The sequence below is a fragment of the Monodelphis domestica genome, chromosome 8 (assembly GCF_027887165.1).
Source record: "Monodelphis domestica isolate mMonDom1 chromosome 8, mMonDom1.pri, whole genome shotgun sequence".
Classification (NCBI taxonomy): domain Eukaryota; kingdom Metazoa; phylum Chordata; class Mammalia; order Didelphimorphia; family Didelphidae; genus Monodelphis; species Monodelphis domestica.
Window position 1 is genome coordinate 29,268,094 of NC_077234.1, and position 15,552 is coordinate 29,283,645.

Below are 15,552 nucleotides of genomic sequence, written 5' to 3' on the forward strand. Positions count from 1 at the left end.
TTCCATTGGGGAATCACAGCAGATTTGGCTCGTTGATCTTTCTCATTAAGGTTCAACAGTATCAAGGAGATAAGCTTGTCCCAAGTGATGCTGTCAGCCTGGGCCACATCAACTTTATCAAAGAGTTCCCCATATTCTTCCTTGGTCCCATGGCCAAGGACTTCAGGCATCTTCTCCATGAATTCTTCTCTGGTCATACACCCTGCGTGATCTGCCCCTGGGGGCTTCACAGATAATAGAAAGTTGTATGAGATTTAGTGCAAGTCAAAAAGCATTTTTTAGAGTTCTTAACATGTGTCAAAAATGCTGTGTGGACTTATGTGATCTTGGACAAAGTCGCCTATCCCCCCTCCATTTCCTAGCCCTAATGGCCCTTCTGCCTTGGAAACAATACACGGTATTATTGCTTCTAAGATGAAAAATAAGGATTTTTAATAATATTAGCTATGGAACCGAGTTGTTATAACATGCAGTATAGCCCAAAGCAGACTAAAATGTAGTTCCTGCATGATTTTAATGTATTTTATTTGTTAGGGGAAAGGAAATACACAAACATTAAGTCTTTCTAAGTCAATCTGTGGTCTGCAGGAGTCCTTGTATACAGTTTAATGGCCCCTGTTTCTCTGAATTTGACACCACTGCAGTAGAGAACTAAAAGGAAAGAAATTCTTTCCATTAAAACAGTTCAGAAACTCAGTTGGAACTTCCACTCCTGGTCACCCAGTGAATATATGTCAGAGGCAAGATGGGAACCCAATCTTGGGAACTCCAAAGTTAACCTTCTATCCGCTATCCCACAACGCCCTAACCAAATGCCAAGATTTTCTCTTTCTCTTCCATTAGAATGTGAACTCTTGAGATCAGGGTTCGAGCTTATTTTTCTATTTATATCCTCTACACTTAGCACAATGCTTTCATAAAAAGCACTTAATATATCCATTTCATTAATTTGTTCATATTAATTTATTCATAATAATCCAGGTAAATGATGACACAACAAATAGGAGGCTAGACTGAGAATCAGGAAGACTTGAGTTCACACCCAGCCTCAGACATTTAATAGATATGTAATTCCAGGCAGCATCATTTTTTCTTTCCTTTGCATATATAGTTTATTGGCAAGACCACTTAAATCATAGCTTAATCTCTGTTTGCCTCAGTTTCCTCAACTGTGAAATGAGGATAATAACAGCAGCTACCTACCTCCTGGAATGTGATCATTGTCATTGTAAATGCAAATTGTAAATTAGATAATAATTGTAAAGCCCTGAGCACCCTGCCTGGAACACAGTAAGATCTATACAAATTATTATTAATATAATTATCATGATTATCATTAAAAGGCAATGAATGCTTAGACTGTGATGGTAGAACTAGGGATGAAAGAGGGAAGGAGGGAATTCTGATCATGATGGTAATATGGTAAATTGCAGACAAGCCTAGAATCCCCCCATAAACCCTAGAATATATCTAAAAAGGACTCTAGAAAAACTGGTAATAAAGAATCCCAAAAAGCAACAGTAGCTCTTCTATCCAATCTTCACAAAAATTTCCTATCCCAAGGAAATTATATCAAATTCCTCTAATGGAATCTGAAGACAGCCCACATGCTGAATGAGGTGCAGGGGTAGAAGCAAATATATTATCTAGTCATCAGAGACCTAAAACTAGATTTCAGCCCTTAATTGTCAGAAAAATAAGTGGGAACAGAGTTGGTTCCCACAGATCAATTCCATTTGTACCACCCAGTGGAATTGCTTGCCAACTCTGGGAGGGCAGGAGGGAAGAAGGGAGGGAAAGAAAATGAATCATGTAAACATGGGAAAAAATTTAATTAAAATAAACAAAAAGAAAGTCAATGGCATGGAAAATGCCAAAAATAAAAAATAAATTAAATAATGGGAAGAAAAAACTATAAAGAACAGCTTAGAATAGATGGTAGATAGTATTACCCAAAAAGTGAACTTACTGAAAAAAAAATAAAGAAAATGGTACTTAATGACTCCTTGAGATAAGAAATATTTCAACAAAGTTAAAAATGTTGAAAAATAGAAAAAAGTAATGTACATATTAGATCCATTTATATTTACATACTATATGTACATATGCATATTATATATGTATATACACTTAGAGATAGATATTTATTTAGGTTATATCTAGAGATAGAGGCATAGAGATATGCGACCTGACCTGAAAAACAGGCCAAAGAGGGTTTATTTAAAGGATCATGTAATACTCTTAAAATCATGACTAAACAAAAAACTTGAAAACTATATATAAAGAAATCAACAAAGAAATTCCCTAGATCTATCAGACCAAAGGTCAAAATAAAAAATATAAATAATTCTGTGACCATCTCAAAGAAATCTCAAACTGAAAAGGAATAAGAATATAATAGTCAAAATACCGAGCCTCCAAGTCAAAGTAAAACATATCATAAACAGTCATCAAGATAGAATATCAACTATCTATAAAAAGAGAAAATCTTGGAATAATTGATTTCAAAAGCCAAAGAAAAAAATAGACATACATCCAAAAACAATTTACCCTCAAAAACTGAGTATAATCCCATGTGAAAAAAAATGAATTTTATAGAATAAAGGATTTTTCATCATTCTTGATGGAAAGACCAGTGCTGACTAGAAACTTTGACTCTAAGCCCAGTACTCTATCCACTAAACAATGAAGTCCATTGTCACCACTGTGATTTGACATAGCTCTAGAAATACTATCTGTAGCAACAAAACAAAAAATAAAATAAAATAAAATAAAATAAAGAAATAACTATGTAAAGTTAAGAAAAATTAATACCTTTTCAGATGACATGATGGTCATGTCATTAATGTGACTTGGAAATCATCCTAGATAATCAACAAACCTGAATGAAACAACTTATAACTCCATTAAAGTATCGGGATATAAAATAAACACACAAAATCATTACCTAGTATTCATATGACCAATAAAAACTACAAGAAGGAATAGAAATATAAATTCTATTCACAAAAGCTACAGAATGTATAAACTATTTTGACATCCACCTACCAAAATATACTGAAGAATTTTATGAATACATTTAAAGACACTCTTTATAGAAATAAAGTAAAACATAAATAATTGGAGTCATTGTGTGATCGCATCTATAGGGCTGGAAGGCACTTTAAAGGCCATCTAGTCCAATACTTTCATTTTAAAAATAAAGAAACTGGCCATACAGGGAGGAGGAATTACTTTTCCCAGGTCACACAGGTAGGAAGCATTAGAGGTATCATTGGAATTCCAGCCCTCTGAGTCCAGAGTCAGAGTTCTTTTAAATTGTTCATGATTTGACTTGCCAATATAATAAAAATGACAATGCAACATGAATTAATGAATTGCATAATGAATGCATAATGAATTAATGTCAAATGCCCTGAGGAATAAAATGTAAAAAATCTCAAGAGAAACAATGAAAAAGAGTGGAATGAAAGAACTACCACAAAACAGTAGTTATTCAAACAATTTGCAACTAATTTAAAAATATCTCTGGAATAGGAACCATCCATCCTCACCAAACGCCAACCAATTTCCACAAATATGGAGACAAGCCAACATAGTTGAAACTCAAAATGTTGTAATGGAAAGACAAAGGAATCAAACCACTGCCACCTCCTATATCAGTAGTGTTAAACTCAAAGAGAAACAGGGACCTCCAAATTATACATGAAGATCCCTGTTTGTCACACAGTGACAAAGAAAACTACATGTTAATTTTACCTATGTTTTTATATTTCATTTATTTTATTAAACATTTCCCAATTAAATCTGGCCCCAGACTCTTCCTAACTGTGTGACAGTGGGGAAGTCACTTAACCCCCATTGTCTAGCCTTTACCCCTCTTCTGCCTTGGAACCGATGCACAGTATCGAAGTGGGAAGGGAAGGATTTTAATAATTGTAATAATTTTAAAATAATAAATAGATAGTAGATAGATAAATTCTAAAAATACATAAATGAATGAATGAATAAAGAAAGAAATAAACAAATAAATACATATTTCCCAATTATATTTCATCTATTTTGGGCCACATTCAAGAGTATTGAGATCCACCATGTTTGATAGCTCCAACCAAAATCATCATCTTTCTTTTGAGTTCAATGGATGCAGGAGATTTTGCAGATGTAAAACCCCTAGGACTTAACAAATAACTAGAGGTTGAATGTGATGAAGAAGGAAAGTCAAAGATAATTGAGAATTTTAACCTGGGCAATTCTGAAAATGACTGTTACTATTAAGAAAATAAAACAGTTGGGGGCAGCTGGGTAGCTCAGTGGATTGAGAACCAGGCCTAGAGACAGGAGGTCCTAGGTTCAAATCTTGCCTCAGACACTTCCCAGCTGTGTGACCCTGGGCAAGTCACTTGACCCCCGTTGCCTAGCCCTTACCACTCTTCTGCCTTGGAGCCAATACACAGTATTGACTCCAAGACAGAAGGTAAGGGTTTAAAAAAAAAGAAAAAAAATAAAACAGTTAAGGGTAAGAAAACCACAGAAATCCAGGGTTGAAAGGACCCTAAAACTATCTATTTCACCCCAAGGGAATGTCTTATAAGTTCAGTTTTGAGAATGCTGTGTTTGAGGAACCAGTGATATGGCCAGATGGAGGTAGCCACCTGGAAGCCAGACATGCAAGACTGGAGCTCCAAAGGGTAAAGCTTAGTTAGTAAGATGGATTTGGAAATCATCAACATGGTGTTAATAACTGAAGTCATAAGAATGGATGAAATTAGCAAGGGACAGGGAGGAAAATATGACCCAAAAGAAAGCTCTGGAAAAAGCAAATCTAAGGGAAAGAGGACAAAGAAACCCAAAAGGAAACCAAGAAGATTTAAAAGAAGCAGAACAGACAGATGTATGCCACATTGCTAATAGTCAGTAAACAAGTGATAATAAAATTAATCAACTCATTTGTTCTATTAATAACAAATGAGAAGTACCAGGGAGGGGAGTGAATGCTGTCCCTGAAAAAAAGTATTATATTTGATCCCGTTGTTTTGGGGATAACAATTTACAAACCTATCCCTTCTTAGAACTTTCATTTACATGGGAATTCTATAATTTCCCCCAATATTTTCAAAGTAAATAATATAATTTTAAAGATCCAGATATTAAATAGAGGAAAAGAAAAGTAAGCAAATATATGATTATTTATGAGAAATAGGATGAATATGAAAAAAAAAAACATTCAGAGAAACTATAACCAGTAATCCATGGCCGGAGGCAGTATTGTGATTATTTTCTGAAAACGAAGTCAACGTTGTCGGTTTGTAATTGTTCCATGCAAATTACACCAGTCTCATGTATTTATCTATTTGGTCATCATCTTCATGAAATAATACTTCCAAAGAAAAACCCAGTCTTTTCCTCAAGGATTTCATTTTCATTTCTGGAAATAGAAAACCCACTCTGACTGACACCTATTGAAAATTATTTTAGTGTTGGAAATGGCCAGATTGTAAGGCTTAACGCCTGGAATAATCTCATTTCCTCTTTTCAGAATAGCCCAGGCAATCGAATCCAGGGAATGTTCTGTACATCCGTGGGACTGGTCTGCGCAAGGCGATGACAAACCTTATTTGACAAGACCTCAGCCTTCAAGGCTGTCCACTCTGTAACGCTGACTACACTTGACAAAGAGGGCACCATTTGCGACTCTGGCTGTCAACCATTCCCCCAGGGATTGCTGTCTTGTCCACTACCCTTCGCAGCCACTTGCTTGAACAGTCCACGGAGCAATGCTTCCTCACCCATTTATTCAAGGCTACTCCTTATCCGTTATTGAGTTCAAAGAGACTGCTTGGAAACTGTCAATAGAATCTCGCCAAAGTGTGACTTTTACTGGCAGCTCTTGGCTTCCTGAGTGGGGATTTATGTATCCTGGATCTCAGAAGCACCTGTCTATCTAGAATAAGTGCCCTGGGCTTTTGTTTTTGTTTCCTCCATCAGTCATGTTGTGTCCTACTTTGGTTTTTTTTTTTTTTTGGCAGAGGCACTAGAGTGGTTGGCCATTTCCTTCTCCAGATCATTTGACAGATGAAGAAACTGAGGCAAAAGGGATTACAAGACTTGCCCAGGGTCACCCAGCTAGTCATTGAGACCAGATTTGAATTCAGGAAAATGAGCCTTCTTGACTTCAGGTCACATAGATCCCCATTCCAGTTTAGGCTCATTCTTTTTCCTAAAAAGTACAGACCCTCTTCTTGACTAAGGGAACAGGTATTTGCTAACGTGTCTTCTTGGTTGCCTGAGAATAAAAAGCCATAAGAAGCTCCAGCTGCCTCTCTGAGATCTCTGACCATGGACTAACCATGTGAAAATGGCAGGAAGCTCTCCTCAGCTAAATCCACGGGGTATCCTCACTGACTATCCTTATAGAACCCTCTCCAGTTCTTATCGCTAAGGCAACCTCTTGTCTGACAACTGTTGGATGTCTTATTTCATTTCAGCATTGGACCTAACCTCCCAAGGGACTGTCCTAAGTCAGCCCCAGTCCAGAGGGCTACAGTTATAATTTACGGTTTTTAAATCCATGGTCAATCAGCCAATAAACATTTATTAAGCTCCTATGAAATATCAGACACTGTGCTAAGCTCTGAGGGACACAAGAAAAACAAAACAACAACATAGCCTCTGCTTTCAAGGAAATCATAGTCAGATGATGTGCAAACAGCTGCTCACACCCAGTATTCATCTAGTCAAGGATGCTGGGAATCCTCCAAGCTGAGGAAAGCACAGCTCTGGGCTTACATTCATACTTTATTATTATAGGATGACAGGTCTAGAGCTGGCAGAGATCAGCCAAGGCCATGTAGTTCAACTCTTTCATTTTACAGAAGAGGAAACTGAGGCTCAGAATTTAAGCCTAAGGTCACATAGTAAGGGATAGAGAGAAAATTTGAATTCAGTTCCCCCTGACTTGCCTTAGAAGAGATCTATAAAGCAGTTAACTCAAGCAATATGATTACCATCTGGGGGCAGCCAGGAGGCTCAGCGGATTGAGAGCCAGGGCTAGAGATGGAAGACCCTGGGTTCAAATCTGACCTCAGACACCCCCTAACTGTGTGACTCTGGTCAAATCACTTAACCCCCTTAGTCCTTATCATTCTTCTCCCTTGGAACCAATACACAGTATTGATTCTAAGATGGAAGGTAAGGGATATGTGTGTATATATATATGTATATATAAATGACATACTCATTTATATATACATATATTATAGCTATATATTACATAATATATAGATATATATATAAAAAATATATCAATATATCAATAAAATATACTTATTATATCAATGAAATATATTGATATGCATCAATATATCAATAAAATATATTTATTATATATCAATGAAATATATCAATATATGCATAAAATATATTTATTGTAATATATCATATTATATGTTGTATATGTCATAACAATATATGATACTATTGTATAAATATGTAAATAATAACTAATAAAATAAAATATTGTATATATCTATATATAATTCCCATCTTATAAGCTCAGTAAGGTTAATTAGTTTTTTCTTGGTCAACCAGCTAATGTATTAAAATCAAGATTTGCACCCAGAATCCAGGAGTTCTTTCACAGCACCACCCTGCCCCTCTATTCAAGTGCAACAACATCATTCATTCCTACTTCACTAGAAGACCTAAATGCTTTTTTTGCTCATTTGTATCAGGGCAAACTTTATGACTTTTGTGAGTAGCTTGCAGTGAGAGATCATGTGAATCTTCTTCCCTCTCTGAAGTCAGAAGACCCTGGAGAGAGCCTTGGTTTTTCCATTCATTCTTTTTCCATTCTGGGTGCAGAAAGTAGAATCTCCCACCTTGGTCAGAAGAAGGCACAGAAATCCAGGATGAATGCCAAGGCCAGTCCATCCTCGGTCCCCCTGGGGGAATCACCATGGCAAGTGACCTTTGAGATCCCAACCCAGGCACCGCTGTGATGTGGCTTCATCCAGTCATCATGCTGAATCTGGACATGAACTTGGGAGACTAATGTTAATGAAACCCAGAGACCTTGTTGGTCCAGAGCAGAACAAACTCCAAGGTATTGGGGGTAAGAGTAGGGCCCAATACATCTAGATTTTTCTTCTTGCTTTATCTTTGAAGTAAACACCCCTTTTTAAAAAAAGTAAATGCTCGTGTAGTTAGATGGAAGTGGATCACAGATCATCAGCCTCTGAAAGTATGGGGACAAAGTCATTTGGGGCTCAACCTAATGATAGGATTAAATTTATTAACCTAACACTTCTTTCAAATGGCATATTTCACAGGGCTAGCTAATTTTTTTCTTTTTGAAGGGATTTGAACATTGTTTGATTCTATACTATTTTTTACAAAACCTAAAAAAAATTCAAATCCATTGCATGTTTTAAAATATCACTGAAATAATATCATTTTTCATTAGCTATTTATAAAGGAAATAATTCTTCATAAGGTCAAGTAGATGGTTCTGAGAAATTAAAATAATTTAAAATATTTTCATCATTTTTTCTATCCAATAAGATGTAAGTTCATGTGTTGAATTCTATTTTCTAGTAACATATTCATAGGAAGAACATCATTTTTATTAAAAGGAATATCTTTAAACTTATCGGATTTAATCAAATCTTTGGCTTGAGATTCATGTTTTCAATACCAATCTTTAAATTTCCAAAGCTCTTCTGGTGTGTTTGATTAATTTTCGCACTTTCCAAATGTTATTTGATCTTGACTATAATGCGGTGGAAATTAATGAAAATTCTTCAAAAATGTCAATCAAAAAGCAAGGCCTCACAAGAAATAAGTGCTAACTAATCTCTTTCTCAAGCCAGAGGAAGAAAAATGCCTTGATGATTCAGGATATTAGTGCCACAAAGCAACAGCAGTTGGTAATCTGAATGCTGCCCATCTCAGTTCCAGTAATTGAACAATTTTAATAGTTTATTTTTTAAATCCTTGCCTTCCATCTTAGAACCAATACTGTGTATTTTTCCAAGGTAGAAGAGTATAAGGGCTAGGCAATGGGGGTCAAGTGACTTGCCCAGGGTCACACAGCTGGGAAGAGTCTGAGGTCACATTTGAATCCAGGACCTTCCATCTCCAAGCCTGGCTCTCAATCTGCTCAGCCACCCAGCTGCCCCTCTAATATTTCAATTTCAAATTCTTTAGCTAGAGTTTTGAGCTTAGACTGATTTTGTTTGATTGGTGGTAAATAGGATATATTTTATCCAGAAGTATTTTAAAGTGATTAATTGATTTTATTTCAGGTATTGAAATTATCAGGTGATCATTGTAATCAATAATTGAAACAGTGGCTGACTACTGATGAATTTAGGAAAATTCTTTTTGTTAATTTCATAGCAACTTTAGACTTTCTTATCAGTATTTTATTAGCACAATCAGAATAAAATGCATTCATTTGCTTTCAAGTCTTCTTTATTAAAGGAACAATCATTTGTAGTAGACAATGATGTCTTGAAAATGCATTTCATTGTACTTGGCAGCCATTATTTAAGGCAACAAATTGCATTATCATTACAGGAGCTGATTAAACTGTGGGGACTCTCATTGTTTAACAACTGTCTCACAAAGAGCTGGTAGCAGTATCTCTCTCTCTCCAGGATGCTCAGTTTTGGATACCTCACTGTCTAGCATCCCAGAGAAATTGACAACAATAACAAATAGGCTCTACATTGCCCAGCCTGCTTTCAGATGTGTGTATCCCCCCACCAGTCAGTTCCATTTGGCCTAATTTTGAATTTGTTGAATGTTTAATTACTATTATTTGCTCTATTATGGAATCTTCTATAAGAATTAATATGAAGTCTTAATGGAAGAAATGTGGTGAGTAAAATGACAACAGAGTACAATTTATCCAAGCCAAGAGATCATTTTAATAACAAGGATGCTTGAATCCTTAGTGAAATGGGTCACACAAGCACCTCAGCAAAAGGGAGAGGGATCTGAGAATTTTTATTTATTGGTTACACTAGCAGTAACCGAGAAATTGGGGCTATGGCCTCTGTCTATGACCAAAGACCCAGAGAGATGGCCAAGAAGACCCTTTAAACCTAGGCATACCTTACTTCTGATTGGCCTGACAGCACATTATTTAGACTTCTCTTGAGAAAGGCAAAGTAATCCCAATTGGTAGGTAGACAGTTCTCAGCTCCTCCATATTACTTCATCATTGGGAGGAGGGGACAGGACTAATTCTCAGGGGGACAGTGAGTTGGTCCTCAGATGTGATCAATAACTCCCTCTTTCTGACACTTAAGGAACACTAGGGGCTTTAGGAGACCCTGCTGCCTCTAGCAATCTTGGCTGGAAAAACAAAAATCATCTCAATCAGGACCCCCAGCCCCCATCCTTACCCTCCCTGTTGGAGACCAAGTCACCCCTAACTTTGATGAGGAAAAACAAGGTCAAGAGATTTAATCCCTGGGGAGAGCCTAGCCCAAGCTAGTTCTCTGTTTATGAGGTAAAGAGCATCCAAGGGAGGTTCCCCTCTAGCCCAAGCTGGTTAATCAGCAGGAGCATTTCGGCTGAGAGTGATCATATTACTTGATCATGTCCTTCAGAAACTGCCTGCTGAGCTAGACTGAGAAAAGTGGGGTCTGATCAAATAGGGAAAAGGATGGATTTCAGATTAATATAATATGGCATAATATTCATTTTCCTCAGAAATGAGGAGATGCCTCATTAGAATGCAATTGCCTATATGGGAAATATTCACAATCTTCTTGGTTTTAAAGGGATCTAAGCTTCTTGCTTTATTGTGAGATCCTTTTCCCTGCAAGTTCATAGGAGAAAGTTTGTTTGTGAGCCTGGATAGAAAGCAAACTGTAAAGGCCAGTTCCTTGTCTTGGGAACCTTGTCCGACTTTAGGGTTTCTTTGGCCTTGTTTTGTTATTTTTCTTTTTTTTATAAACCCTTACCTTCCATCTTGGAGTCAATACTGTGTATTGGCTCCAAGGCAGAAGAGTGGTAAGGGCCAGGCAATGGGGGTCAAGTGACTTGCCCAGGGTCACACAGCTGGGACGTGTCTGAGGCCAGATTTGAACCCAGGACCTCCCGTCTCTAGGGCTAGCTCTCAATCCACTGAGCTACCCAGCTGCCTCCGTTTTGTTATTTTTCTAACTGGGTCTACTTGTCCTCTTCGGCAAATTTGTGATTCTATTAGGATTACCTTTGCACAATCCAGGACACTCCTGAAAGACTTATGGGAAAGAATGCTATCCCCATTGAGAGAAAGAACTGTGCGAGTAGAAATACAAATGCAAAACATATGATATCATTTATCACATGTATATATGGGTTCGTGATTTGGGTTTAGGCTTTAAAAAATTGTTCTATAGCAGAAACGAAGAATATGAAAATAGGTATCCAGTGACAACATTTGTACAACCCAGTGGAATTGCTTGTCAGCTCTGGGAAGGGAAAGAGAAGAGGAAAAGAAAATGAATCATGTAAACATGGAAAATATTTTAATTAATTAATTTAAAAAACAAATTACCTTTGCCATAGCAGGAATCCACTGGGGGGACCGTGGGGGGACCCTTTGGGAAAGGAATCCAAATGAAATTTGCATGGATCTATAAGGCTTATGGTACAAGGAAATCTAAAGAAATGTTAATATGTACTGCATAGAAGTGGACACTAAGAAATTCCATATGGATCCCGGTTAGAAAATTTGGGGTCCTGAGAGAATTATAGTGGAATTTTGGCCCACAAGATTTGATTCTTCACCAAAAAGTGAGGAGGAGCCATCAATTCCATCCAAGTTCCTAAGTGCTCTTGGGAGAGGAACATGCCTTTTGTGAGAAAAGAAACTCCATTTTCTTTTGCTTTAGAAGTTACTCTTTCTATTGGCTTTTCAGCTGGAATTGTCAGCATCTTCAGAAAGGTCTAAATCGGCTTCAGTCACCACTCTGCTTCATTCAGTCTCCATGACATTTCTTTGTTCATAGTCCCTGATGAGAAAAGATGGAATCATGGTTCCTTCTTCTGAAGCCACATAGCCCAAGAAATGGACCTATGTCTTGAGACTTTTCATTCTTTCAATTCTGTTAGGTGTAGGAAAGAGAGAGAACACAAGAGTCCAAATCCCATCTGGCTTTCATATCCAGTACAGAGAGGGAGTTCCAAGGAGAGAGGAAGGACTTATTCCAGCAAAAGCTGAATGAATGACTGACTCATTTGGCAGTCAACATGCTATATTTTGGAAATGATCTTGAAGAAACCAATGCTATTAAGCATTGAGCAAGGTCTCCTAAATATCCAGAAGAGAGCATGCCCTGGGAAGATGGAGAGGATGATTGTTCTTCTATCTTTGAAGCAAAATTCTCTTAGTATGGGGGGTTGGTAGAGACATCACTCACTTTGCTTTCATTTATTCATTCATTCAACAATTTAAAAAATGGGTACCTACATTTGACTATAAAGGAATGAAGAGTTAGCATTTAAGCATTCATTGGCTATGACCATTTCTCCTAGCAGAATTCTCCTGCTGGAAGACACTACCCCCTGGAATTCTTTTTTCCTAAAGCTCAGAGAATGCCAACAATTCTCATATACTCAAGGGTGAAGATGTGGCATTGGCCAGTTCTCTCTCAATCAGCCTCTGTTGATGCTAAGAGAAAGGTTCAAACAGAACACTGCAGATTAGAGGAGCCTCTGGTGCTGGACCCAACCAACAGGAATCTCTGAAGTACTGTTGAATTCCTGTATGGCCACTGCCTGAACATTGCCAGATAACCTTCATCAGCTTGCTGGGAGCTCAGGGGGACTGTGCTCCTCATCCATTGTCTGAACAACTCCACAAACCAGGGGCTGCAGCCAGTGCTCAGGCTCAAAGGCCCATGAACCTGCCCAGAGTGGAAAGAAATGGGAAACTGAGACCTCCTCCAGGTTGATCTTGATCTCTTCCTCCTGACATGCCCAGAATACTAACTGGTGGAAGGTGGCAGGGAAAAGTTTCAAACCTTGGGTCCTTGACCTCCCTCCTAGAAGTCAGGCTCAGGCTTTTGTCTCAATTCCAGTGGAATCTCAAATAATCCAATAATAATGATATTTTCTTTTTTTCCCCCAGAGAGGCAATGTGATATTTAGAAAAGACCAGGTATGGGAGTCAAGACAGAATTGTGTGATACTAGACAATTCACATTATCTCTCTCAGCTTCAGTTTTCTCATCTGTAAAATGGGGATAATAATGAGATAATATATAAAGTATTTTGCAAAGCTTACACAAATATAAGTATCAGTTTTATTTTTTATTTTTATTTTTATCATCAAATAAGCTGAGAAGGGAGTATGGCTTCACAGTCATGAAGATCTCAGTTCAAATCCTGCATCAGACATATTACCTTGTAGCAATGGAAGAATCACTTAACCAGTCAACGGCCTAAGAAACCCTCTGACAAAACCGTGGCAAGTTTCTGATTTGCTAGTAGGCTGGACTTCCTCACAAGTATTTCCTTAGACCAATAAATTAGATTTAACAACAACAATAATAACAAAAAAGTCTATCAAGACAAGATATGTAAAGTGCTTTGTAAACTAGAATGTTCTATAAATGTATGAGTGCTGCTACTATTACTACTATAGTATCTGAATTTTATTTGACTTAGAGACGATATTAAACAAAAAAGACATCTATGTTGATTTATGAGACACTCATTTCTACAAATTCAGCATTAAAGTAGCAACTGATATAAACTATGTATGAGCTAGCTACAATGGAAACAGTGCCTTGACTGGTAAATATTAACAACAATAATAAAATAACCAGCATTTATGTAGCCCTTCTCTAAGATGTTTACAAAGTACTATATGCATTATCCTGTTTAAGGCTTAGAGCAACCTCATGTAAGTAGGTAATACCCAACTCTGGGGAAATAGCAGGAATTTCTGCAGTCTGATTTCATGATATATCTCAAAGTCTGGCATCTCAAAAGAATTCTTTTTAATAAACCCTTACCTTCCATCTTGGAATCAATACCGTGTTTTGGCTCCAACGCAGAGGAGTGGTAAGGGCTAGGCAATGGGGGTTAAGTGACTTGCCCAGGGTCACACAGCTGGGAAGTGTCTGAGGACAGGTCCTCCCATCTCTAGGCCTGGCTCTTAATCCACTGAGCCACCCAGCTTCCTCCTCACAAAAGAATTCTTTACAAATTCTTTCAAATAGATAACTAGAATTTATTACTATTAATTAAACTCATGTTTCATCTAAATACTATTTATTGATTAAAGGCAAAACCAGAGAGATGAGATACGATAGTGTAATGGATACAGTGTTGGACTTGGAGACAGAAAGATCTCAATTCAAGGCACATCTCTGATACATACCAGCTATACTACTGTGGGCAAGTCAACTAATCTGCAGGCACCTCAGAGAGCTCCGCAAGCATTATCAACTGTTATAATTAAAATAGTGGAGCCATAAACTGTCGCAGATAAAAGAGTGTTTGCCTTAAATTGTGACCGCAGAAATATGGTTTCAAAACAGTGTCTTGTTTTAAATCAAATATAAGGTGGTCGCCAGGGAAAAATTCCCAAATATTAAATATACCCAAGTCAGCTGGGTTTTATAGAGATTTTAATTAACACAAATGAGGAATTAATGAAAGAGAGAGTAAGAGGAAACAATGAGAAAAGAGATAGGCCATCCTAGGCTTTTAAGACTTAAGAGAGAGATCAGTCAGTCTTTTATCCACTCACCACAAGATTTGTCCCAAGCAAGATTCTAGTGTTCAGAGAGACACCAGTTCAGCTTCAGCTAGCTCAATCAAGTTCAGCCATCAAGCCCTTCAAGGCATCTTTGGTCAGCTGCCTCCTCCAATTCAGCTTTTCCCAGCTGAATCTCCCAGAGACCTCTTTTTGACCTCCTTTTAAAGGGAATTTTCTCCTATATCACCTCCCCTAAGTTCTCACATCTACCAATCACAGTAGATGTTTTCCAAAGGACAGCCCATTCTGAATTCACACCTGAGTAGACTAAACTTTTGATTGAGTTCACACCTGAGTAGTCTAAAATCTCTGAATAAGTTCTCATCTCTTTGCTCCTTTGCAAGTTCACAAGTTGCCTGACCTTTATAGGTACTGAGCACCCTTTTGTATTAGATCTAAAAATAGGCACAGCTTAAGAACTTTTGCCTTACTATAAGTATGGGTTTAAGTATTTTTCATTGTTCAGCAAGGAGTTTACAATTTTATCTTCCCCTAAAGTATGCTTAAGTAGGGGTGGAGTAGAGGTCTCACATTCCTGATCTAAATCCCTTCATTGTTTAAAATGGGGAATGGTCTTAACCAAGTGTTCTGAAGTAGGGTCTGAGAATTTTTAAGGTTCACACTACTAAGCCATAGATGGGTTGAGATCTGCGTTGATGTCCTTACTTGCCACCCCAAGAGGGCCCCCACTCTGAGGCAATCACAGATCATTTGTATATCCAGAAATATGACTGTGGACACAGGATTAGAAGAAGGCTGTCCCCTGAGTCAGGAAGATCTGAGCT

The 15,552-nt window shown here is 37.5% G+C and overlaps 1 protein-coding gene across 1 annotated transcript in view; it reads right to left on the reverse strand.

Moving 5' to 3' along the window:
* Positions 1-15,552, reverse strand: part of WDR49 (WD repeat domain 49) — a 203,797-nt gene that overhangs the window by 160,873 nt on the left and 27,372 nt on the right. The window contains exon 3 of the mRNA XM_007502257.3: positions 1-224. This exon is cut by the window's left edge and continues 217 nt beyond it. Coding sequence (XP_007502319.2) covers positions 1-224 — 224 coding nt within the window. The remainder of the gene's footprint in view (positions 225-15,552) is intronic.